This window comes from Peromyscus californicus, unplaced genomic scaffold (assembly GCF_007827085.1).
Source record: "Peromyscus californicus insignis strain IS unplaced genomic scaffold, ASM782708v3 Scaffold_16__1_contigs__length_79575227, whole genome shotgun sequence".
Classification (NCBI taxonomy): Eukaryota; Metazoa; Chordata; class Mammalia; order Rodentia; family Cricetidae; genus Peromyscus; species Peromyscus californicus.
The window spans coordinates 22,515,146-22,538,417 of NW_026294458.1; the positions used below are offsets into that span (position 1 = coordinate 22,515,146).

Below are 23,272 nucleotides of genomic sequence, written 5' to 3' on the forward strand. Positions count from 1 at the left end.
GTCTCCAGTCGGGAGATGGGAGGTGCCGTGTTTATGACCATGGCGAAGCCATACTTGAGCAAGCTAGGCTGCTGCTGTTCGTCTTTGTCCTCATCCTTAGGCATGTCGTCACCTGACCGTGGGACCTACAAGTGTTTGTCACACAGCTGTATGAGAGGTCTCGGGCCACCTTACTATATCATAGTGAACACCTAGAACACTAGGCTGGCCCACACATCTGTTCCCTATTCCTCGAGTGCCCTCCCCGGCTAGAGAGCACCTGCCCAGATTCCAGACCACCCTAAATCACCTTCCTGCAATTGTTTCCCCTTTATTCTTTGTGCCCCCATCAGAGATTTTTCCTTTGACCCTGGGGTTATCTCTTAGGAGATTGCAGTTTTTTTCCAGGTTAGTCTTCCCTCTAGATCAAACAAATCCCTTTCCATTCATCTTTGTGCCCGTTACTACCTCACAGTTTGTCTGAATTAACCCTTATTGACTTAAATGGTCAAATGACTTGACTTCTGTTTTTCCACTGTGTGTGTGTTTTCATGTCTGTGGGTTTCCTCAGAAGGACATAGTGTCTTAACACTATATATATATATATATATATATATATATATATATATATATATATATATATATATATACTTTTCTTTTATCTCTATCTAACTGGCTTTTTTTAAAAAAAAGACATAATTTCCTGTTATTGTATTCTGCTGGTCTATGGACATTAATCTCACCACTCAAACATAGTCAGCTCCTCTGTAACAATAAATGTATGTAGGTGTTATCAACTCCCCCACATACCTTGGAGAATGGTGTAGTGGAAAATTGCAATTTAGACTCACCCTGACCTAGGCTTTAATCATCATTCACACATGAACTCTGTGATCTTAGGCAAGTTTCTTAGCTACTCCAAGCCTTTTCCTTCTATTTAGAAAAAGGGGGTGGGCAGGGAGTATGTAGTGATACCCTGTCAAAAAATTAGATAATAAAACAGTCAGTATCTTGTTTAACATTAGAAAGGATAGCTGCTAGATAAATGTTAGTGCCCCCTGCTAACTAATCACAGGTGGACGGTAGGGATGCTGGACAAGCCAGCAGTGATGAGTGGACCTGCCTGTCTCTTTAAAGAGTCAGGGCCAAGCCCTTGGGTAGTCTTGCTGACCCGCTTTGAAATTCTATCTCGGGCAGAGTCATGGTTGTTTCTCTATGCCTGCCTGCCCTGACTTTCCTGTCCACAGCTGGCAGGGACTCCCACCCTTGCATGCTGCACAAACAGCTGCTTCTTGCTAAAGTAGGCAGGTTGATCGGGAAGCAGGCAGACGACAAAAGCCGAGTGTGGAAATCCCCACCCTCCACAGCACAGATGACCTCACGGTCACACCTGGAATCCTAGCATGTGGGAGGCCAGACAGGAGGATTTCCAAGAATTCTAGGCCAGCCTGGACCACCTAGTGAGTTCCAGGTCAGCCTGGGCTGAAGTGACAACCAGGCTAAGAAAAAAAAAAAAAACAACAAAAAACCATAAAACCAGACCAAACACCAAAAAGGCATTACAGGTCCAAAGCAGCACTGAGAGAGAGCAGTCTGTGGCCTTTGTACTCCAAATGCTCTAGTGCCTTTTCTACCTCTCTCCAGAGAGAGGGGAGTATGAAACCATTTGCAGATCAATTGATTCCAATGAAAGATTTAACATGTCTTCCGTTAGCATGCCAAGAGCTTCCACACTTGGGTAACTCTGCCTCTGCAGTCTATCTTACCAGGACAAATTCCGCTCTCCCTCTTCTCACACCTCACCCCTCACTCAGCTCTGCCCTCCCCATACTGCCCTGCTTCCTGGGTCACACTGTTCTTTAAGCTTTATGTGGTAATTTCTTCCCGTCATCGAGTTGCCATTGTTTGTGGCCTCTCTCTTGAAAAATGACATTCAGGACGTTGAGTGTGCACTTAGTATTTGTCGAGATGGAAGCTTCAACAGCACATTTAACAACTTCTAATTTTTCCTTATTTTTGTTAGGTTGTTCAGTTCAGTGAGTCCCTGCGGAGTTAGCATTTGGATGGTTCTAGACCTCTGAGCACTCACCTAAACTTTGGGAATGATAGGGCCAAAGTGCTACCAACCCCAGCAGCCAAGACGGAGACCCAGCAAACCTCCAGAAGCCAGAAAGTCAAGTTTTTTGGCTTAGTGTTTGCACAGTTTACATTTACTTCTCAGCGTGGATCCCCTGGGTTTGTTTAAAAGTTCCTTGAAAGTTATCAGACGTCTTAGGAGCGTAGAGTTGGGAGTCAGTGGATCTAGTTTGGCATGTCCGGCCTTTCAATAGAAATTGTAAATATAGTAAATAGTAAATACACTGTGAAACCCACTTAAAATAGAGAATTAAGTATTACAGTCTTGGGTTTAAATTCCAGCCTTGCTGGCTACTTTGTGTTGGTACATGTTACCTCTCTGAGGTTCCATTTTCCTCAACTCTGGGAGAATGGTGATGACTGAGTTTCATATATATATAAACATCCGCTGAAGGTCGAGCACCAAATGAGTATTTCCTAGGTAGTCATTCTGCTTTGTGGTTATTGATGTAGATGGGGTGGTGATTTGGGTAATGTGTTGTCGTTTATTAACTATTACTAGGTGCAGATATTTGCAGAGGAGGGTCAACTCCGAGTTGAAGGGGCCACTTTTGTTGAATGAATGTCGAATCAGTGCACGACGATATTTGCAGAGTGTCTTAAACCTTTTATGGGTCTTTCCGGGTTTTGCTGCCAGGACTGTCTCTGTTAATAGCCCCAGGCATTCCCACTCTGAACTCTCCTCCTACCTCATGCAAATCCCCAAATCCTCCTGACGGGACATCTGCACTGTGTGCTGCCTGATCTGGGGACCTAAATTCTCCGCTCGCTCTTGCTTGGACCCTCTCTGCCTGTCTCTGTTGATCCAGGGTCTTATCTTGTCCTCTGGAGGTATGCTAAGTGCTGTACCAGCCTGCCTGTTTGCCTGGCCTGTTTTCTCTCACTGCCAGTACCTCTTGGATTCCAATTCCAAACATGGTATCCCTCTGGGGTCACCCTTTCTTCCGGTGCCAAGAGAACATGCATTCCAAATGGAACACAAGTGTGTCTCTCCTGCTGGCTCTCACGCCTCATTCTGCTTGGGAACAACAGAAAGCGGGATGTGGCTTCGGTGTCCCGCGCTGCTGAAGTTTCTGGTGTTGTGATCCCACTTTCTCTCAGGACAATGTGTGTTTTTTGCTGAGAACTAATTATGAAGACTATCCTAAGAAAGCCGGAGCCAAAGAAGTTTACTGGAATGCTGCAGAGAAGACGAGAGGATTGCTGAGAGAGAGAGAGGGAGAAGAAAAAAAAAAATCCCAAACAACGAACCTAGATTTTTCAATCTTCCGCGAAGTGTGCTATGTTCTGGAATTCTTTCTCAGAGCCATCAGAAGCATTCCTGCCAGCAAAGGTGGAGTCGGTGGTGAGGAGCCACCTGGGAGTACAGATTGATTGATTGTTTTCCCCCTCGCTTTCCTTAGTGGAGAGGCCTGGAAAGGCTTGAGAGCCCCTAAGATGAGCGCCAACAGCAGCACGCTGGGTCAGCTCCTCTGGCAGAGGCCGGTGTGCAGTAGCTGGGAGCAGAATACGGAAGGGTCTGTCTACCACCTGGCCAACTGCTTCTTGCTCATGGGCTTTATGGCAGGCAGCGGGGTGTATGGATGCTTCTATCTCTTCGGCATCCTGGGCCCAGGCTACCTCTGCTATGGGCTGTGGGGCTGGTTTGATGCCTGCGGGCTAGACATCGTCCTTTGGAACTTCCTGTTGACGGTGGCCTGCCTGCTTCAGCTGGCACATCTGCTGTATCGCCTTCGGGTGAATACCCTCCCTGAGGAGTTCAACCTCCTCTACAGGACTCTGTGCCTGCCCCTGCAGGTGCCCCTGCAGGTCTACAAGGAAATTGTCCACTGCTGCCAGGAGCAGGTCTTGACACTGGCCACAGAGCAGACCTATGCCGTGGAGGGGGAGACACCCATCAACCGCTTGTCCCTGCTCCTCTCTGGCCGGTAAGCGATTGATTCCGTGTTGTCAAGGCCTGGAATTCCCCCAGCCCACACTTCCCGTGCCTAATGTCCCTTTCCATTTCGTGTCCCCCTTCATCGAGGGAAGGATGTGGCAAGGCAAACAAACCCAAATCGATTTTTCTAGGAGTGACTTTGCTTCCTCTTTCTTGACACTTTCCAAGAGGAAACTAGATCATGGGACATCTTTCAGGCTATCAAGGGTGACTGTGTTCACTTGCTGCTGCAAAGTCTGGTGAGGCCAGACCCAAAACACGCCCCCCCCCCAGGCCCCCCAACCCCCACCCCGGTGTCTCTCTCTCTCTCTCTCTCTCTCTCACACACACACACACACACACACACAGAATCACACACATATGTGTGTAATGTGTGTCTAATGTGTAATGCCTATTAATTGGTCATTGCTGTTTAATGAGAAAACACCATGCCTCCGGTGTGTCATACTTTATAGCATTTGTGCATTCTTTGAAACGTTGCCTCATAGCCCTTGTTCATAGACAATCCCTTCTATCATCTTGCTGGAGATCAACGGTGCCTTAAAAAGACGATAATCAGAGCATTCTAGAAAGGAAAGCAACCTTTCTATGAGCTTTAGAAAACTGACCATTTCAAATAAGATTGATTTGTTCCTTCCATGTGCATTTAACATTTGCTAAGCACCAACTATGTACAGGAAATAAACCCAGAAACAGGAGGTTTCCAGTGACTCCTGTCCTGCCAGGGGTATCAAGGAAACACCCCATGTATTTGAGAAATCCTATACAAGCTTTGGAGTGTAGTCCGTGTACTGACAGCTACAGAAAGGAAATAACTCTGTCTTATTCCCAGTCCGATTGTTCTATTGAGAGTCTATACTGTAATGTGAGGGCCCCACATGACAGAAGAGTAGTGATGCCCACAGATGTCTCACTGGGGATTTAGTGGAGGACGGGTGCCTCAGAGGAAGAATGATAATTGGACATTGGCTGGCTTTAGGATTCCAGAGTGTGTCCACTCGGCCTCCATGGCAACAGTGGCCATTGCTGTTTAATGAGAAAACACCATGGGCTCCGTGTGTCATACTTTATAGCATTTGTGCATTCTTTGAAACGTTGCCTCATAGCCCTTGTTCATAGACAATCCCTTCTATCACCTTGCTGGAGATCAACGGTGCCTTAAAAAGACGATAATCAGAGCATTCTAGAAAGGAAAGGAAAGAGGGAAATGGAAGGAGGAGGGGAGGAGCGGGAAGGGAAAGGAGAGGAAAGAATGAAAGGGGGAAGAGAAAAGGAAGGAAGGGGAAAGGGAAGAAGGGAAGGGAAAGAAGGAGAGATGGAGGGAGGGGAGGGAAACAGACTAAGATGGTCGACCACACAGGGGGGAAAGCAGCTTCTGACGATGGTGGACAGCTACTGTCCAAGTCGTAACACGAACTTATGTCTGCATTTATAGGATCCAATTTGTTCTGTGGACTTTGACTTTCTGTTGGACTCAGAGTTATGAAGGGAGAGCTTTTATGGGGAGACCCCTGTGTATGAGTGAATTGACAGTGTGAGCAAATGCAATGACCTGTAGACAAGTATGCACTGGGCCTATTGTCTGGTGTTCACCACCAGCTCCACGCTTACAGGACAAACCATGAATGGAGGGCCCTTGCCCATTCATGAGGGTCCGTGCCGTTTGTTCCTCATGACTCCTCTGTTCAGTAGAAGGGACTGGGCTAGTAAAGGGCGGCCTCTCCTCGGCCTGATGTTCAGTTAGCAGAAACATACAGTTATTGTATGCTCTGATGTCTCGTATATGACAGATTGACAGATTTACAGACTGTGTAAGCCTGTGCCCCTGGGAAGGGGGAAACAAGGCTTGCCTTTCTACATAGCTTTTCCTAGTATACTTCGAATCAACTTACATCAACAGTTAGAAACCAGGCCATAAGGGTTTTGTTACTGTTATTTTTTTTTTAAGATTTATTCATTATGCATACAATGTTCTGCCTGCATGTATGCTTGTAGACCAGAGAAGGGCACCAGTTCTCACTACGAATGGTTGTGAGCCACCATGTGGTTGCTGGAAATTGAACTCACGACCCCTGGAAGAGCAGCCAGTGCTCTTAACCTCTGAGCCATCTCTCCAGCCCTCTTGTTACTGTTCTTTTTAACTCGTTATCATTGTTCTCCTGTCTCAGCTTTGCTGAATGGACAAGAGGGAAAAGGCTTCTAGCCAATGACTGGGCTCTGGATTTAAGATGGAATTGCTGCGTCTGGATTAGCGTAATGGTGAACGCCTCCTAGTTACAGAAAAGACTCCTTCTGTGCCAGGAAGTACAGGCCTCCTATGCAGACCTCCCTGTCCTTTGTGGAGTGTCACCTGGAGGGAGCCCTTTGCTCAAACGCCCAGAAGCTTTCTCATTTGGTTTTTGACAAGGGCAGCCATCCCTTCCAACATTCAGAGAGCAAAGTGACTTCCTCAAAGACTGTCACCCTGCTAAACTATACTTACTCTTTCAGTTTCATAGATGACGAAATGGGACCAACTCCTACAGGTACAGCCTTCTGAACAGGTGACTGACTGCCTAAGCTATTACAATACAAGGAAATGACCTGCCCCCTATGTGATCAAGGACACCAATGTTAAAGGATACAGCACAACCGTTAAAAACCACCTCAGTGTGCCTTGCGGTCTGGGTCTACATTAGACAGACAGTGTTGGGTCTTGGTGACATGCTTTGGGAACCAGCTTCCTTACCTGAAGAGACGATGAGGAGAAAGGATACATACCTCAGGCATCCTTCTCCCTTGATGTCTTCTCCTTAGAGATGCTTTTCCTTGAGATTTTATTCTCTCCAGAAATGCACACACACGGGCGCACCCCCCACCCCACCCCACCCCCACACACGTACATCTTTGTTCATCCAGTCATTGTTTTCTTTTTTCTTTCCTTCCCTCCTTCCTTCTATTTTTCCCCTGCCTTCTTCACACATTTCTTAAGAGTAGTAAGACTCGGGGCTGGAGAAATGGCTCAGCAGCTAAGAGCACTGGCTGTTCTTCCAGAGGATCCGAGTTCAATTCCCAGCACCCCACACAGCAGCTCATAACTATCTGTAACTCCAGTTCCAGGGGATCCGACACTCTCACACAGACAAATGTGCAATAAAATAAATAAATAAAATATTTTTTAGAAAAAGAGTAGTAAGACTCGGGATCCAGATGTGACAAGCATTGTCTTGAACTCGTTGGAGCGTAAGCCAATAGTAAATATGTGCCACAATGATTAATCATGGACACGGCATTCCCAAAGAGAGATACTAAATGTGATGAGAGCATGGAAGTTGTGGATCTTCCTTTTCAGGGAGGTCAGACAGACTCCCTGCAAGGAGTCAGCCCAGCCATGAGGGAAACTGGTCTAGCTGAAGGCAGCGTGTGTGAAGGCCCTGAGGTAGGAGAACGTGTACTTTATTTTCTCTTACACCATCCAGGCAGTCTATATGTTTCCTAGTCTTGGAGTGAGTAGGTTTCTTCTGTGAGAGGCTTTCTTCTTTGAGTGAGGATATAACAGGTCATTACTTAATGACTAGTAACAGTCTTCAGTAACTTGCATGCTCACACAAATATCAATGGCATCAAATACCACTGAGAGGAGACTCAAGGGTGCTTATATCCCATTGGCCAGAACTTAGACCGGGGGGGGGGGGGGGGGGGGGGGGGGAGTCTAGCAGCAAAGGATATAAGAAGGCATAGTCTTTAGCTGAGCAGCCACATATCCGGCCGAAACTCTAGCAGCATGAGGAGGAGAAGCAGAAGGTGTTTAGGAACTGGCTCTCTCATTACATTTCCCAGATCTCTGCCCATCTCCATCCTTACCTGCTCATCAGTAGCCCGTTTATCCTTCAAAACTCACATGGAATGTCATCTTTGAGAAGACTGTTTCCTGCAAAGAACCAGACTCTTCCATGCCCCGCTTCTGTGAGCCTGCTCTACCCCAGTACTCAGGACACTGATTGGCAGCCAGATATTTATGTGCCTGAGTCTTCCTCTCAGCTGTGAACCTCTCAAAGGCAAGGGCCAGATTTTTCCCACCTCTGTTGCCCCCAGTGTTCAGGAGCAGGGGAGGCTCTGTGAATACTGGTGTAGTTAGGAAAAGCTCCTGAGTGACCGAAGACCAGCTCCTTCCAAGTGGGCATATGTGCCACTGAGGGTCGCTTGTCTGTTTCCTTCTTTGCCCGATGTAACTCGCTTCAAAAGGGAAGGCGAATGTGAAAGCCTGGGTTTTCTGGTGAATGGAGCAAAAGGCCCTTCGTGGGTCTTGATCTATGTCTAGATGCTACATCACATCCCCAAACCACTCACTTTATCCAGGCGTCCTGCTGACAGACAGGTCCCTTCTCGGCAGGGGCAAAGCACCAGGGTAGGTGCTGGCCATAAGGCTAGAGTGACCGCAAGGAGCGTTAGTGGGGTTGCTAACCCTGAGCTGTAAAACAAGCCTGAGGCCGTAAGAAAGGCCAGAGCTGTTGCTTAACTCATCGGCAGTATGGAATAATTATATCCATAAAATGAAAAAAAAATTTAATTAGAATTCTTGGCTGCAGCCCCAGAAACCCACTCTTTCTGGTTGATGTGGGGTAAGGCCCTTTAGAAAAAGAAAAAAGATCTCTTTCCAAACTTCAAGAAAGGCATGCAGCGTGGCCTCAGGCTGGAATAACATAAAATCCTGTCTATTGGGTCTTCTGTATGACTTTAGCTTCCCCTTCCCTGGGACCTGCTGGGACACATCCCTTTGCAAAGTCTGACTTCCGTTCTATGAGAGACGAGGTTTTAGTTCCTGGAGTGTATTAGATTATCCAATGTCTGATGTTGTCTCTGTTGGACGTGCAAGACACAGCGACTTCCTCCAGTCCCAAAGTCTCACAGATGCAGGTTGGAATGGCGCTGGGCTAGGTGTGCATCCCAGGACCGTCCACTGAATGAGGTCTCTGGGACCTCATTTCCTTATGGTTGCTGAGGGTAGAGAAGGGTTGTCCACTACCACCTACCCCAAAACTCTAGTAACATGACATCATGGTGAGAACGTAGAATCTCAGTGTTGTTGCCTGGTAACCATATGACCTTAAGTTTCCCGACCATCTGTTTCCTTGGCTGTAAAACAGAGAGAGAGAGAGAGAGAGAGAGAGAGAGAGAGAGAGAGAGAGAGAGAGAGAGAGAGAGAGAGAGGAGGGAAGGAGGGAGGGAGGAAGGAAGGAAGGAAGGAAGGAAGGAAGGAAGGAAGGAAGGAAGGAAGGAAGGAAGAAAAAAACCCAAAACCAGTCTACCTTGCATCGCTGTGATGACTAAATGGGCAGGCACATGCGGAGCATCCATTTGTCTTTCTCACACGCTGTCCTTCTTCCCCTTGCAAACATGAGCTGTCCTCAGTACTGCTGCTCCTGTAGCCTGCCAGGGAGGACGGTAGAACAGCACCTTCCACAGCAGCGGCGACATTCTACATCCGTGCCGTACAATATGGCAGCCACAGACTGCACACGGCTACAGACCGAAGCGCTTGGGGTGGGATCAGTGTGACTGAGGAGCTGGACTGTTAACTACACTTGATTTTAATGAGTGTAAATCTTAATCGGAAGAGCCACACGTGGTGAGTGGACAGCAGAGCCCCAGCACTGAGGTTTGGATGCGTAGTGGAATCACTGGGGAGAGTCTCTTTTGTTTTCTTCTTTAGACATAATTGTTTTCATTGATTCTTTGGAAATTACACGTGCACCCCAATCCCACTCGTATCCCAGTCCCTCCATATCCGTTTTTCACCCTTATAGCATTCCCCACCAAAGGAAATTTTAAAAGAAATAAAGAGAAAATAAAACAAACAAAAAAGAACACAAAACAAAATAAAACAAACAAACAAATAACCAACCACTCCACTCCCCCGATTTCCCACCTGACTCGGGAGATTCTTAAACTACCAGTGTTCAGATCTCACCCTAGTGGTGTTTCTTTCTGCTTTGGGATAAGGCCCATGCCTAAGGCAGTTTTCAGGAGGTATTGCTTCCTGCCTTCCACAAGAGCTTGGTTTCCATGTTTAACTGGGTCACATCCGCTTTGGCCTCTCCACACTTTAGCTGGGCATTTCTGCCGGAGGATTTGAGCTAGTCAGCAATGAGTGCCCTCAGCAGAGGGCACACGAGCAGCCATGACCCTTTTCCATCCAGTGTCTTCTTTCCTCTTGTCAGGGTTCGAGTGAGCCAGGATGGGCAGTTTCTGCACTACATCTTCCCGTACCAGTTCATGGACTCTCCCGAGTGGGAATCATTGCAGCCTTCTGAGGAGGGGATCTTCAGGTAATAAGGGAGCCCCATGGCAGCGCTGCCCCCCGCCCCCATCACTGGAAGCACCCAACATTGCTGCCTCCCTCGCTCACGTCTGCACTTTGACCACCACCAAACGTGATGCTGAGAGTGGGTGGGGTCATGACCTCTGCTTTCTGTGGGAGAAGCGTGCCTGGGCTCCCGAGTCTGGGGAACAGGGAAGGGTGGTGTCGGTCCCTGACAGGCAGTCACGTCACTCGCGTGCCTGCAAACCCTCCAAAAGACTAATGCCTACAGGCTAAAAAAAAAAAAAAGGTCCATCCTACGTAGGGTAACAGTAACTCTTAGCACTCGCTGGCTGCAGCTCCGGCCCTCCTGGTTCATGCGGCTCATTCCAGCTCTCCAATCACCGGTCCCCCATCCTTGACCCTGCTCTTGCCCCTCTATCTGAAATGCAGTTTCCCCTCTAAACAAGAGCCATGCCCCCTCCCCCAGCACTCTTCTGAGGGCTGCTGGGCTCACCTTCCTGCCTCTATGCCCCCCAGCCTGCTTGAGCTCTTCCCTCTGGGCTGGCTCTGTGCACATCGCTCTCTATTCTACTGATGTGAAGACATCTCCATCTCTCTGTCTCTGTCCCTGTCTCTGTCTCTGTCTCCACACTCCAAAATACTGTCCCACGAACACAGTTTTTACTGAACTGGTTGCCCATGAGCAGTTGGTGGTTCAGAAGACTCGATGGGTCACTCACACCCTCGGGGCTGATTCACATAGCTTGCTCGATTGGCTGTTACTGTTAACAGATAAAGCATCTCAGGTTCCAAAGCATCATGCACTCAACCAGAAAGTGGCAAAGCCAAGAAGGAGTCTGGATCTACTGTCTATTTTTTTTCTTTCTTTAAGAAATGAAAGGACCATCATTAAGAGTGGTTCACTCAACCCCCTTAGGGACTCTGCTAGACAGTTTGCTCGTCTTTGGTTCTGTGTGTCTTCTATGATGTCTACCAGAGTCTTCTAACCAGCATATGAGCTAACCCCGGAACAGACGCTTGTCAGGCAATGCCACTGCCTGGGGCTGGCTTCTGTCCCAATCCTGGCACTTAGCTCTGTGGTGATACTGTCAGAGAGGCAGTTCTGCTGCCATTGACAGGACCACTAGCCTGTGACCCCCTCCAGTCACATAACCTTTGTCCTATCCCCACCCTCTCTGCCTCGCCCAGAGGCATTCTCTGGGAACTCCCTCAGACCAGGAGAAAGACCAGGAGAGCTGGGGGGGGCTGGGGCCAGCCAGACCAGGCTACAGCGCTGACAGGGAGGGACAGGTGGGTTATGCTCCAAAGGGAAGGCTGTCACCCCAGATGGCCTCTCGGCCTGGAACGTAAGCATGCTCGTATTCCTCCCTTTTATATCCCGGGTGTGCCTCATTTAGAAGCAGTGAGGTCCACGCCCTTGCTGTCGGCTGTGTAAAGCCCCATTTCCTCTTTGCAGGTATCAAATGTTGTTGTGTTACAGTTCATCTTGATCTTGCCTCTGACCTAGCTTTGTTGATTGGAAGAGCCATTCCGGGGACTGCCTGAATCACCATTCACCACACATTTAACACAAATGTCAGCCTCTCAACAATTCAGTTACCCCAGCTCTGCTGGCTGGTGGCACTGTGACGCTTTCATTATTCATCCAGCGCCGAGCAGAGGCACCTCCTACAGAATTTATCATTAGCCTCCAATCCGTGTCCCGTTTTACTGGACTTGTGTCCTGTTTACATATGTTCTCATGAAGAAAAAGCTTGGTACTTATCAAAACTTTATTACAGACAGTCCTGGATGCTTGTGGTGAGGGGCATGTGCCGTAGGTAAGTGCTGGCTATGCAAGCACGAGGGACTGAATTAAGATCACCAGCACCCAGCAAAAAAGCAGGGCATGGTGACACGTGCCTGTACCCCAGCACCAGGTGGGCCAGAGACAGGCAGATCTGGGAGACTTACTGGCCAGCCAGTCTAGTTGAATGTCAAGTGATGGGTTTAGTCTCAAAAAATAAAGTGTAAAGCAATAGAAAAAGGTACCTGAAGTCAACTTCTGCCTCCACATGTACATGCACAGGCCAGCACAGCCACATACATATATACATACATGCCCACACATACCCCCCTAACACACACACCCATACACACATACCCCCAACACACAACACACACACACACACACACACACACACACACACACACACACACACACACACACAAATAAAAGAAAGTAGACTTGTAGAGCACCTTCAGGGAAGGACTTTTTATCCTTAGTTGTGTGTATGTGGTGGTGGTGGTGGTAGGTACACATAGGTGCAGTGCCCTGGGAGGTCAGAAGAGGGCATCAGCCAAAATTATAGGCTCTTGTGAGTGGCCTGACATGGGTGCTGGGAACCGAACCCTGTTCCTCTGGAAGAGCAGGAAGTGTTCTTAACTATTGAACCATCTCTCCAGACTCCAAGGAAGGACATTATAAGACATGAGAAAATGACGCTAGGTTGTTTGACAATATGACTGTCTTCATTCATCATGCATTCCCTTCAGAGATGCCTCTGGAGAACTTAGTATATGCCAGGCACTGCTGAAAGAGTTTCGAATACATCAATGAACAGCACAGATCCTGTCCTTATTCAAGTTACATTCCAACAGGAGGGACAAAAATAAACCCTAGATATAACAAATAGATGAATGTGTTGGAAAATAATAACCGCTAATTAAAAGAACAGCAGAGAACACAGAGTAAGACTGCAGTTTAAATACAGTGCTCATGGGTGTCCTTGAGTGACAGCCGAGTAAGGGCTTGAGAGGGGACAGTGTGCACTCTGGTCATCTGTGAGACAGAGGACAGAGCAAGTGCTGGAGTCCTGAGGGAGAGCTGCAGGTTTCAGGCACAGAAAGGGAAGCACCTAGAGGTGGGGTGCAGCTAGCCGAAGAGGAAGCTGCAGAGGTGTCATTGGAACCAGATTACATAAGGGCCAGAGCATGTATTTTCTAGATGGAGCCCAGAAGATTTTCTAACAAGCTTAATTAGTGAAGAAGGAGGCTGCTGACCCGAGCACCAAGAAGGATGGGGTGGCTGCAGGAAGAGCTTGCCAGAGGGGGAGAAGTGCATCTTGGGATGTGTTTAGTTTGCTTCATCTTGGACAGTGGGGATGTTGCAAAGGCAGTTGGAATAGTCCAGTTGGAACCCAGGAATGAGGTCTGGGCTTGAGAGATGAATTTGGGAATGGGTTTTCTGCAGATAATGCTAGAAGCCATTGGACGGGCTAGCATTGCCTAGTGAATGAGAAGATAGAGAAGCAGTCGAGAACCTGGCCTCCTCTGTTACAGTTAGGGAGAAAAAGAAGAACCAGAACTGAACCTGAAAAGAAGTCAGGAGGTTGCCCCAGGCGTGTTTGGCACCCCGAGAACCCCAGGAAGATAGTGTGCCCAAGAGAGGTGACCCAGCAGAGTGCAGCTGACCCATGGAACTAGGAGGCCACCAGGGGGTCTTGATTGACAGGAACAATGATTGACAGCCTTATTTGCCAAAGAGCAAGTCAGAAGAAAGGAGACAGTAAGTAGAGACAGGTTTCTGTGGAGCTTGCTGAAACAGAAAATAAATATAGTGGTAGCCAACCATGAAAGTAAGACAAAGAAAAGGCGTTTCATATTTTATTTATTTATTTATTTTTAATGGAAGCAGTAAGAGCCTACAGTGGGGAAGCCCATAATCACTGTGTCTGATCTTACAGACATTGACATCATCCAAGTGGGGACACCGGCAGACGTTTATCTGCTCTGCGGTTGGCACCAGGTTCTTGTCTGGGACTTTCTGCCAAGGCAGAGGCTATGACTGAGCATGACAAGCACACGCTCGGCCGTTGGTAAGGGACAGATTGTGAGCGCCTTTTCAGAATGCTCAGAGGCGACATGCCCGGACACCGCAGTAATTTAACGGATGTTACCCAGCCGGTGAGGGGGGGAACGCTGAAACCAGCAACAGCCCCTGGCCTTGGTGACTAATTTAGGACCTTGGTCTAACAGTTAGTCGAAGTAGGCGGCTGTGGGGAGTAGGAAGCAGAGGATGGCACATCGGACACTGAGGAAGAGGAGGGGGGGTGATGGGAGGTAAAGTAGGCAATGCCAGATTTTTTAAGTTGTGTCTTTTTAAAAGATTTATTTATTTATTTATTTATTTTTGAGCTGAGGACTGAACCCAGGGCCTTGCGCTTGCTAGGCAAGCACTCTACCACTGAGCTAAATTCTCAACTCCGACTTATTTTATTTTTAATCGTGTGTGTGGAGGGGGTATATGCCTATGAGTGCAGGTACCTGCAGAGGCCAGAGGCTTTAGGTCCATTGGGGCTGAAGTTATAGGCAGTTGTGAACTGCCCAAGCAGGTGCTGGGAATCAAACTTAGGTCCTCTGCAAGAACACCAAGTGCTTTTAACCTGCTCAGCTATCTTTCTGGCTCCAAATAACAAGAATTTGAGGGGTTGTATATAATCTCTAACAGAGAATACTTCAAAAGCCAACACCACATTTCATAATCAGCATAAAGCACCCAATACAGGGCCTGGCACATAGTCACGGCTCAGTAAAGGTTAGCCTCGATGTCCATCTTCTCCACTCACACCCTGACCCTGCCAGCGAAAGGATTGTGTCAGCCAGATCATAGCAAACTGTCTAAGTCTGTTCCCTTTTCTATGCTATCCTTGGAATGCTTCCATTTTCATCTGAGCCTGCATGCTGCTCATCTTTGGTTTTGGTTTTGAGAGAGGAGCTCACGCTGTAGCTCAGGCTATCCCAGAACTCACCATGTAGCCGAAGGTGGCTTCCAGTTCCTGGCCCACTGCCTCCACCTTCTGAGTGCTGGGCTTACACAGCACGAGCCACCATGCCTAACTCATCATTTTAACAAGGATTATGGAGGCCTACTGTGTGCCAAGAACATGTTGTTGCTTGTTTCTCCTGCTGATAATCTAGTTTGCATCCTGGGCACAGTGAATATGCGGACATTCCTAGGCCCTTACATAAATAACTGAAGGAGGGGACCTGTTCCATTCTGCTCATGAGTTTCTTTTTCTATGCTTTATTCCTCAATTCATGAGATCCTCTGGGTTTGCAACCAAGTGAAGAGCAGATTCGGAGACCCGAACCCCAGTGCTCTGGCCATCTGATACATCTTGGCGTGCTTAATTTGTAACCTTTTCTCTCAATAAACTCCCCCCACCACCACTGCTCTTTTGGTGACCGTGCCCCAGTCATGGTTCCTCTCCCCTTAGTACTAGAAATTCAACCTAAGGCCTTACACACGCATGCTAGGCAAGTGCTCTGCCTCTCTACCACGAAGTTATCTCCTTCCCAGACCTTGAGTTTCTCCTCTAAGGTACCCAGGCTGGCCTTGAACTTGCCATCCTCCCACCTCAGCCTCCCAAGGAGCTGGGATTACAGGCACGGGCCACCAAGCCTGGTTCTTACGTCTTTGTTCTTAAAGGTGAATTTTTTTTTTCTTTTCTTTTCTCCCGGAGCTGAGGACCGAACCCAGGGCCTTGTGCTTGCTAGGCAAGCGCTCTACCACTGAGCTAAATCCCCAACCCCCAAGATGAACCATCTTTACGTTTAGTTTGTTTTCTCTTCAGCCCTCGGATGCTGCCCTCCCTTTCTTAGCCTTTCTACTCAGAATCTTTGGCAGCCACTGTTGTTAGCAGTGGAACCACAGAATGTAAGAACCTAGGAGAGGGGCCGGGCGGCAGTGGCACTCTGGGAGGCAGAGCCAGGCGGATCTCTGTGAGTTCCAGGCCAGCCTGGGCTACAGAGTGAGTTCCAGGACAGGTTCCAAAGCTACACAGAGAAACTCTGTCTCGAAAAACAAACAAACAAACAAACAAACAAACAAAAACAACAACAGAAGAACCTAGGAGACGAGATACGCAGACTGAGACTCCAGGGGGTCATGGATAAGTGAGCAAGGGACTGTCCCCAGTTCCTGACACAGGAAATGCACATCACAGTGCACACAAGAAGTCTGTCCTGGATTTCTTCCCGGCTAGGCCATAGAGAGCTACCAAAATCAAAATAGTCACTTGTTTCTCTGCACTGTAAACCTCTCTCTGCTCCTAACCCCGTAGGTCACGCTGACTGCCGAGACCGAATGCAGCTACATTTCCTGGCCCCGGAAAAATCTCCACCTTCTTCTAAACAGAGAGCAATACATCTCCCGCCTCTTCGCAGCCCTGCTGGGCTATGACATCTCCGAGAAGCTCTACACCCTCAATGACAAGCTATTTGCTAAGTTTGGGCTGCGCTTCGACATCCGCCTCCCCAGCCTCTACCACGTTCTGGGGTCCTCAGCCTCAGATGGAGGACCGGAGTCTGAGAAGGATGATGAGGAAGTCTTTGAGGCGGCTGTGTCCCCTGCTCAGGCCAGGCCCATCTGTATCCTGCCAACAACAGCCCCTTGTTCCCCACCTCCCGCTACCACCAACTTCCCTGTGCCTCTGTCTCGGGCCAGGATGTCCAGACCTGACAGCGGCACCCTGGGTGAGGACTCCACCAGTCTGGTGCTGGAGGATTTTGAAGAGGTTTCAGGATCAGAGTCGTTTATGGATTATAGGAGTGATGGGGAGTACATGAGATGAGGGCAGAGCTAACATGGGCACACCACCAGCTAAGGATCCTGTGTAAGTATGCAGAGGTGAATGTGCCCGGTTCTGCCAGTGCTGGTTGTATTGGCTCCTTAGGGTGGAAGCGCAGCTTCGGAGCCCCCTTCAGAGGACTCGCTGCTCTAACCCAGCCCCGTGCTCACAGCAGGTGCATGCTTGCAATGAAGGGTTTTCTAAACCTACTCACAGCTGTGGTTATATTTCAGAGAACGGATTGACGGACATTTAGAGCGGGCCGGCGGGCTGCTAATCTTTTGGGGGTGGGAGGGGTTAGACTTTGCTAATAGCTACTAAATGCACTGCTGGGACTAAGGAGGTATTGTCTTGTGGCATGTATTTCAAAGGGAAGAGAATGCTGGTATCATTCTACTGATGGTCTCCCTGGTGGATAGATAAGTTCTGGGAAGCAGCCGTTCTTAAGACTTGACTAGGACGGACTGTTAAAACCAAAGAGACTAGTGATGGCAGGCAAATAGTTCTGGAAAGCAAACGGCCCTGTCTTGCTTTCCTCTTGCCCAGTGGCAAACGGTCTGGTCCCTCAGGCAGAGGCCTGGACACTGCTTTGATTTAAACATTACTGTGACAGGTGTAGGACAGCCTGGCTTTTCCCAGCAGCCCACTTGTGTGGGCAGTGGCCTGGGCCTGGACCTGGGTGGCCTCCCCATGCTGGCAGGATTTCCCTCCTACGAGTGTGTACCTGGAAGAAGGCTGTGTTCAGTAGTTCTGGGAAGTCACTTTCATGTTCCCCTGCTTGAGCTTACAATACTGTGACATTTTCCTCTGGGCTCTACCTAGTCTTGGTGGAGGCTTGGCTTTTCCTGAGGAAAACCCCTCCGTCCACAGTCTGGAAGGCATTTTAAGTGCCAGGGGCACCACCAAAGGGACCTGTCGTTCTTTGGGAAGCACCGACAGATTTGAGGAACTACCCCAGTGTGGAAGGCCTTTGAGGTGCACGGAGTGAATGAGTAGACGTGTATTTCCAAAACAATCCACGCAGCCGATGAAAGAAGTGAGAGGGATGAAGGCCGTGAAGACAGACATCAGCTTTAGAGACAGAGAAGTTATCATCCCCCGTGGAGTAATTCCAAGGCGCTGAGCCCCACGATAGCTTAGTTTACTGTCCGGGTTCACTGGTCCCCTCTCTGTCTTTCCACACCTCCTGCTCCATCCCGCTCCTTGCTGACCAGTGTGACCTGTGGGTATTCATGCTGTCCAGCCTGCCTCAGCACCTCCTCGGCTCACAGGGCTCTGACTTCTGCTTCCTTTCCATCCCTGACTCCTCCTCGTCCCTGATGTCTCAGTTGGTGGCTCTAAGTGTCCCTCTTCCTCCCCACCTGCCCTGGACTTCTCCCATGTTAGTTTTAGCTCTGTTGCCCCCCCCCCCCCCGCCTTTGCCCAATCTCTGTCTCTGTTCTCTCTTCTCTTCCCTAAGCACCCCTGTGTCTCCGTTTTGCTAATTCTGAATCCTAACTCCTCCAAGGCCAGTACTCATTTCTCTGAGGATAAAGAAAACCACTCAAATGAAGGTCCCCAAAGCCCCGACTTTAAGGATGTTTCCCAAAAGTCAGAGGACCGGCAGCACGGTGAATAAGAAGGAGACTTAGAACCTTTGTGTCTGGCTCCTCGGCGAAGGAAATCGGGATAGAGTATACTTCATGTGAGCGTCAGAAAATCGCCTCAGCGGGGATAATCTGAGGCTTCCTTTTCCCGGAGCCTGACTCACTTTGGAAAATCGAGAGATGTCTTGGGGTCCTTGCAGGAGCTCTTCACATAATGTGTAATTCGCATGCAGGGAGCAATCCATTGCTCATACCAAGCTGAAATCCGTCTAACTTTCAGGCTTGAACTCATCTTGTCCCCTACAAGAATGATTCCAAATTGTCCTAAGATCTTTCCCAGAACCGCTGTTTGCCCCCAGATCCTCCTGTGTTTATCCTTCTGTTATTTAAAATAGCAGAGAGGAAGGAAACCCCAGGTGGCTTCTACCTTCAAGCCACTGAATGTTCCGAAAGAGCTGAAGGCGTAGTCATAATCGGTCATATTTTAGACAGTTTCCACGTGTCTGCTTCTCCTTCCCTCCCTGTGACCTACCCTTTGCCTTCCCACCCCATGGAAAAGGGCTGGTGGGGACAGCCCTTCCCACAACTCAACAGAAACAGGACCCGGTGGAAGTGGTTTGGTTTCCGACAGCTGGCAGGGTCCTCTCCCAGCCGAGGAGCAGCCTGGGAGGAGGCTGAGAGAGACCACGTCTTGCTCCCGAGCTTCAGAAGAACTGAGTGGTGCTGTACCCCATGCTGCCCCCACCCCGCCCCCCTGCCCCGTGTGTGTTCTGACAGAGACAGAGCTGTCACACTGCCTTCAGACTCTTCCCTCAGAGGGAAAGCTGATGGCTGCCAGCGCAAGCGAACAGCTCCTGGGCAGACAGTTTGCTCTTCGTAGGCTGGCAGGCTCTGAGGTCTCCACAGTGGCTGATCTGCTGCTGGCAGAGGTCCCCTGTGTGAGCCAGGTCCAGGGCAGCAGTCCCTCCCTGCGGAGTTCCCAGGTCATTCTTCCAGTTCTGCTCTGCCGGCCTTGTCTCCCCACCCCTCTGTTGGTAGAAATGAAAGGCAGGGTCTCAGAAAGCCTGTTGAATTTCAGTGTGGGACTGGGATTGTCTTTATCATCCATGAACAGCAAATGGGAAGCCGAGTGTTTTCCTTAGGGCATCTCGGAAGTGTCGACAGAGGAGGATAGAACCGTAGACCGAGAGAACTCCAGATAGATAACTTCAGAAGTGACCCCCCCTCCCGCCCATCCCAGAACGAAAGAACTAAAGAGCACAACTGTCCATGTCTAGGCATTGGGCATGGGGTCCGCAGGGAAAACGGAAACCCAGCAAAGATCCTGTGGTACTGGGCAAGCCCTCTGGAGCCAGCTGTTGATATCCTTTTTCTGTTTCTCTCCACAGCTTCCAGAACTCCTCTCCAGAACTCTTCTCAGGTTATGTCCAGAGCACAGGCCCCTTTGGCTCCAACCCACACTCCTGAGCTTTAAGGACCACAGAGCTGTTGTCTGTGGGGCAGATGGCTCTCTTCCATGTTCCCTGAATGGCCCTTCTAACATCCATCAGAAAGATCCGGGGGCAAGATGGGAGACGGACATGCCATGCCAGCCCCACAACTGCCCCAAGGGTGACATGGAGAAACTTACGTTCATCAACCTTCCTCATAGGAGGAAGGTCCAGAGGCATCAGGCCTGACTCCTTCTTTTATGGCTTGTAGAACCATGACTGGTTACACAGCCTCTGAGCCTGATCTGTCAAGTGGGGCTAGGAACTCACCTCATAGGGTTGTTGTGAGGAGCCCATGAGTTGATTTGGGTGGAGCACCTATGACGTGCCATGGCCTTGAGCATGCGCTCACTAAAGCACCCCATGCCTCTCCCAGATGCTGTTGCTTTAAATTGTCTGCAAGGATCCAGCGAATTTTCCGTGTGGTTATTTTTTTTTGTTCCCAAATAAGTTTCTATTGAAATAGAAAATTTTTAAGCCCTGATATTTTCTTCAACTTTTAAGTTGAAAATAGAAATTACCGTGCCCTGTTTATGAATCTAGCATTGGATTCATAATTAGTAGGATTGTATAAGCTTAGCCAATTCATTTTCCTTCCTTAAACATTTAAAAGTGACTTGCAAGTTGAGTCTGTTCTGCTCTCTTTTTATCTGGTTATTTATTTTGATTGAGACAGTATGTTGCTACTGTATGAGACTGGTCTTGGACTCACAGCCCTCCTGCTTCCCCACCCTGAATGTAGGATTACAGGTGGACACCACCGTGCTGTGCTGAATCTATTCTACGTTGCTTTTCCTTTCAAAGTTCCATGTATGCTCTGGTTACCCGATACTGTGTCAAACCTGTCCCTGATACAGTGACTTCAGACCGGTGTCATGTTTTGCAGTGGGGACTAGCTGGGGCGGCTAGGCAGTGCTCACTCAGTTCCATGCTATTTCTCACGCTGCTGCTCTCTACAAGTGCTTGGAACAGGAGGCATCTCAAAGGCCTCCTCGGTCAACCTGTCTGGGGTGAGACTAGAAAACTCAACCAGCTGAGGACTGGTGGGCTGGGGAGCCTCGCTCCCTCTCCAGTGCTTGGTTCTTGCTGACACGCAGTTCTCTAGTGTAGGAATATACCAATATACTCTTGGTATGCACATGGATCGTTTCCAGCTTGAAGTGATTAAAATGGTGTTCCTGTGGACACCCTTGTACAGATGCTTTGGGATGCATATATTTGCATTCCCTGTACCTAGGATTGGTACCCTCAAGGCACGACTCAGGCATTGAGCGTATACACGTTCAACTACAGTGGATTCTGCCAAAAAGTCTTCCTAAATGGTTGTGCCAACTCACATTCCTTTCAGCAATGTTTGAGACTCACTCTTCAGCAGTTGTCATGATTTTTTCCTCTCATCTTTGCCTTTTGGGTATGAATAGCAACATTTCATTGTGGCTACAGTTTTCATTTTCCTGATGAATACTAATACCTTCCCCCCCCCCCCCACCACCACCTTCGGCTTCCTCAAAGCTGGGGCTAAAGTGCTGGGACACTGGCTTTGTTACAGGGCTGTTGGAATCCAAGCTCCATCCTTCATGGCTGTGTAACAGGTGCCCTGAGCCACGGAGCCATCTCTCCAGCCCCCCAATGCGCCCCCACCCCGTGTGAGTGTTTTCTGTTAGGAAGTGGCTAGGCTAGTGTCTTAGCTATTTTCTCTATTTGCTTGTTACTCTTTTTCTTACCGATTTATAGAAATATTTTAAATAACCAGGTTAAAAATACTCTGTTGGCTTTTAAACATTTCCCCCCAAATGCATACTGTTTGCTCTAACTGGTGCCTTCCGATGAGCAGAGGTTTGATTTCCCTGTAATGTTGGTTTTGCCCTTTTCCTGAGGCTAGGGTTTTCTGTGTCACGTTTAAGGAGCTTATGTCCCCCTGAAGATGGCCTCCATCTCGACCTCCTAGACGTTTTATAGTTCATGGTGAGGCCGATGACAGCCTGTAATGGTTTTGAAGTATGGCACGAAGCAAGGGTTCGTTTGGGTGTCCGGTTGCCTGGGCATTGGTTACCGCAATGGTTATTTTAACCCTCACGCTAGTACTCGTCACCACCTTGTCAGAAGTCAAGTGTCGCCGTCCCCGAGGCTCTTTTTGGAGCTGTGCCGTCACTCTGCTTTTGTACCATCCCTGTGCTACATCCCGGCTCTCCTGACTGTGTTTCTATCCATAGTAACACCACCTTGTCGTCGTGGTCGTGACGTAGTGCTATAGTAAGGTTTGCTGTCTGGCAATCCAACTGTTCCTCGGGTCTTGGTTGTTATAGCTCTTTCCCTTTACACATACATCTACATAAGCTTTACAACCAGCACGTCCGTTTTGAAGCCCAAACAGATTAAGTGTGAAAAAGCGTTATCTTTTTTTTTTTTTTTTTTTGGTTTTTTTTTTCGAGACAGGGTTTCTCTGTGTAGCTTTGCGCCTTTCCTGGAACTCGCTTTGGAGACCAGGCTGGCCTCGAACTCACAGAGATCCGCCTGGCTCTGCCTCCCGAGTGCTGGGATTAAAGGCATGCGCCACCACCGCCCGGCTGAAAAAGCGTTATCTTTACGACACTGAATTTTAAACCTGTGAACATGGTTTAGCATTTCATTTACGTTAGTCTCCTTTGTTTTCTCATAATCATATTTTTTTTTGTTTTTGAAGTAGATGTCCTTGAATACTTTTATAGTTATTCGATGAATTTGATGTGATTATAAATACTATCATTAAATACTTTTTACGCTCTGATCGTCCATGGCTGCTTACATAATACAACTAATTTTTGTAACTTCAACTTCCACCCAGTGATTATGATAAATACATGCATGAATTCTCATCATTAATCTGTATGTTCTGTAGCATTTTCCAAAGATGAAATAGTGACAGTTTTATTTCTCCATTCCCGGCCCATACCTCCCCCTTTTCCCTCTCTTCCCTTTCTGGTACCTGTTGGTTAGGTAAGACCTTGTACAGAGACAGAATGGACGGCAGACTGTTGGTTAGGGAGAGCCTTCAGGACAGGGGCAGAGTGGATGGCAGAAGGCATCTTCCTTTTACACTTATCTAGAGGAAAGTATTTTTGATATTTCACCACTAGTCTAAGGGGTGCTGCATTTTTTTTTTTTTTTTTTTTTTTTGGTTTTTCGAGACAGGGTTTCTCTGTGTAGCTTTGCGCCTTTTCCTGGAACTCACTTGGTAGCCCAGGCTG

At 48.4% G+C, this 23,272-nt stretch overlaps 1 protein-coding gene across 1 annotated transcript; it reads left to right on the forward strand.

Moving 5' to 3' along the window:
* The first annotated feature begins 1,641 nt into the window (after window positions 1–1,641).
* Window positions 1,642–23,129, forward strand: Popdc2 (popeye domain containing 2). Its single transcript, XM_052739911.1, has 5 exons — window positions 1,642–4,043; window positions 10,255–10,362; window positions 11,756–11,789; window positions 16,463–16,874; window positions 19,944–23,129. Exons 1-5 carry the CDS (start codon window positions 3,553–3,555, stop codon window positions 20,027–20,029), a joined length of 1,131 nt encoding a protein of 376 aa, XP_052595871.1. The 5' UTR covers window positions 1,642–3,552; the 3' UTR covers window positions 20,030–23,129.
* The last annotated feature ends 143 nt before the right edge of the window (window positions 23,130–23,272 follow it).